Source organism: Lolium perenne, chromosome 3 (genome assembly GCF_019359855.2).
Source record: "Lolium perenne isolate Kyuss_39 chromosome 3, Kyuss_2.0, whole genome shotgun sequence".
NCBI classification, from domain to species: domain Eukaryota; kingdom Viridiplantae; phylum Streptophyta; class Magnoliopsida; order Poales; family Poaceae; genus Lolium; species Lolium perenne.
The window spans coordinates 43,978,778-43,981,964 of record NC_067246.2 but is presented as its reverse complement, the minus strand read 5'-3'; the positions used below and the strand labels follow the sequence as shown (position 1 = coordinate 43,981,964).

Genomic DNA, 3,187 nt, shown 5'->3' with positions numbered 1-3,187 from the left:
GAGCTTTATTTTCTAGATTGATAACGTGCTCCTGCCAGGATTGAATCGGGGATATTGGATCGTGGTATTAACCACCACGAAACCACCAAGTACCAATTGTCGGTACTTTCCATATGAAATGGTAAATAGATCTGTAGCAGAAGTGGGTAAATCATTTCAATTGTGAATAAATGTGCGTTTATTGAATCAACTCAGTCTTCTAACCCTGATGTTTATTGTCCGCAGCCGAGAGATTTCTTTTGGCTTGACGCGCATTGGGATTCAAGTCGTCATGAGGAGTCCTTTGGTAGTAGGGATGGCGTGAAAAATATTGTGAGAGACTATATAATTCCCAGCATATATAATATTCATTGCTACCATGTTCTAATGTTTGCAGTAGTTTAGGTTTTGACATTACCAGCTAAGATAACAGTTATTTTGTTGCATCTCCCCTACAAAAAGGAAACAGGGTAAGGATAACATATGTAGTTACACCACCTTCTCAGAAAACAATTTTCATGCATACAACCCAGATGCACGTGGAACCAGTTAAAAATAGTTGCAATATCAGTAAGGATAAAAATATATATAGTTCATACAAAATAATTTGTTGCACAAGGAGGATAATGCTAAGTAGATGCGCGCAGAAGCAGTTTACTTACTGAATTTCACTAAAGGATTTGCCAAGTAAATGTTGGACAATTCCGTGGCACAACCTTTAAACAATTGTGACCCTTGCACAATTACCCTTTTAAGCATTGGCGAACATTTTAATATTAGTCTTAAGAAGTCATCCTCATGATCCTCGCCATTGAAGCCTTGGATTTCCACTTCTTCAAGACTTGTACAAAATTTACTTTGCCTTCTCCAATTCTTGGGCTCATCGCAATGACAATTTTGTAAACAAGCTTGTTTCCCCTAAACAAAATGATGTGCATGACAATGCATTATTTATATTTCTAGGTGAGACCTTATACATCAAAACTGCGTACATATGTTGTATTGCACATGTAATGTGTATTTATGCAAGATCTATAAGCATGGTAAATAATTACCTCGGGCCACCTTTGCAGGTTGACCTTAAGTTTTTTTGCAGCAACACGAATTCGACGCATTCGAAGGAGTTGCAACACAAGTGCTCCGTAAACATGCCAAGCCGCATCAAAATTTATCTCCAACGTAGAGAAGTTGGTGACCGGAAGTTTCTCCAACTCATGTTCAAAGTTTAGCTTTGCATCCAGTTGACCCTGCAATACGTTTGGACGTGATATCATGCATTGGACGTCGTAAAATTTAGTTTGCAAATCAAATGGTAGATTGAGCAGGGACATGTATATACATACATTGGCATTCAGGTGCAAGCACATGACATTCTTCATGGTCTGTACGCTGAAGCTATGTAGGTACCAAGAACCAAACACAAGAGCCGACCCTGCATACGAACACTGCCACGAGACATTGTCCACCATTGGCGCCGAGATTGACACACCAATGTCCCATTCAGCATGGACCTCGACATGAAGTTGTGTAAGCACAGGAGTTATAATATCAATGCCGTGGCATTTCATACCGGATTTCCATTCCACATCAAGTTTCTGCAGCGAGGCCGAGTGGATCATCACTTTCCCTGTAGACACGGTCACCTTTAGCACACGTAGGTGCGGGCAGCGGGCAACCAATGTGCCAATGTCGACGGTGTTGCACAGTCTCGGCAACGATAGCCTCTCCAGCCTGGAGAACTCCCCAGGCTTCAATGATTTGAAGCATACGTTTTGCCGCAGGCTCATCTCGATCGACGTGGCATGGGCGAAGCAGGGCAGGTTGGCTTTAATTTCTTGGAAATGCTCACTGGTAGAGCGTCCCTCCAAGTTGGCAGTGACCACAAGCTCCTGCGGGGAGAGCCTCTCCATGGTACGGAGAAGAGAGGCGAAGCGAGCCGCGCTGATGTCATCTCTCCATGGAATTTCGACGCCGAGGGTGGACAACACGAGGCCGAGCGATACCGCCTTTTGGAGTGTGGCGAGCGCCGCTTTGAGTGGGTGGATCCTCATCCCACGGAGGGTGACACTGAGCACATGCAGGCGTGGGCATCCGTTGAGCAATATGCCAAGGTCGACAATGTTGCCAGAGAGGGTCAGCTTCTCGAGCATGGGGAACTCCCCGGATGGTGGCAGCATGATGCAAAGGGGACACGTGTCTAGCTGGATGACGCTCAGCTCGCGCAGGCTTTTGGAGCTGCCGAGCAATGAGACAGGATTGACCATCTTGCCGGAGAGGGACAACTTCTCCAGCGTGGGAAACTCGCCGTGCTCGTCCGGTATGAGGAGCGCATACTTGTCCGGGTAGGTGAGGCTGAGCTCGCGCAGGCGCGGGCAACGAATGAGCAAGGGTTCAAGGTCGTTGATTTGCCCGGTGACGGATAGACTCTCGAGCGCAGTGAACTTGCTGACCGGCAGCGCCTGCTGAAGCCAGATGCGCTGCACTTTTATGTGGATTGAGGTGGTGCGCTCGAAGCAAGGAAGCTCGATGTCGCCGACGTATCCCGAACAAGGCCTCTGGAGGGTGAAGATCAGGTGCTCCGGCGAGAGCCGCGTGGCGGCGCGCAGCAACGAGTTGGCGGCGCCATTGGTGCCATCGCCGCTCCGCGTAAGGCTGATGTCGAGGTTGGACACCTGTGGTGAAGCAGTATCAAAGCGGTTGAACAATGCTTGGATCATTGCGGGAGCTAGTCCGCGGAAGGTCAGATCGGTAGGGCAGCTCCAGAGGCCGATCCAGAGACCGCGCCAGCGACGCGAGAGGACGCTTGTCTGCGCGGCGGTGCGGATGCAGCGCAGACGTGCGAGAACCAGGAGAAGCATCTCATCAGGGAGAGCGCTGATGCGGTCCATGCAACAGTAGCGAGTTCCATGAGGATGAGACGGCGGCGGCGACGAGCGCCTGAGGCGACGCCCCGATCGCAGCTCCATCGAAGGAAGACGTGAGAGCGCCGTGAGCCGCTGCAACTTCGTCTATGAACGTCACGGAGCCCAGCCCACGATAGATCAACTCCGAACACCAAGCCCGTGATAGTCACCATCTATCACGGGAACACCGGCCGTGTCCAGTTCGATTTTGTTTTGAGTAAAGTCTGAAATAAACCCTGTATTTGTAGAGGGGGTTGGAATCAGACCCTATACTCTTATTCCCGGAAATTAGCACCCTAGACTCA

General features: G+C 49.2%; 1 protein-coding gene across 1 annotated transcript; it reads right to left on the bottom strand.

The window, feature by feature from the left end:
• Positions 1 to 380: 380 nt before the first annotated feature.
• Positions 381 to 2,945, bottom strand: LOC139837863 (uncharacterized). The gene is made up of 2 exons (XM_071827163.1): positions 1,323 to 2,945; positions 381 to 431 (listed from the first exon to the last, which is right to left on the bottom strand). The coding sequence occupies exons 1-2, from the start codon at positions 2,943 to 2,945 to the stop codon at positions 381 to 383; spliced, it is 1,674 nt and encodes a 557-aa protein (XP_071683264.1).
• Positions 2,946 to 3,187: the final 242 nt, after the last annotated feature.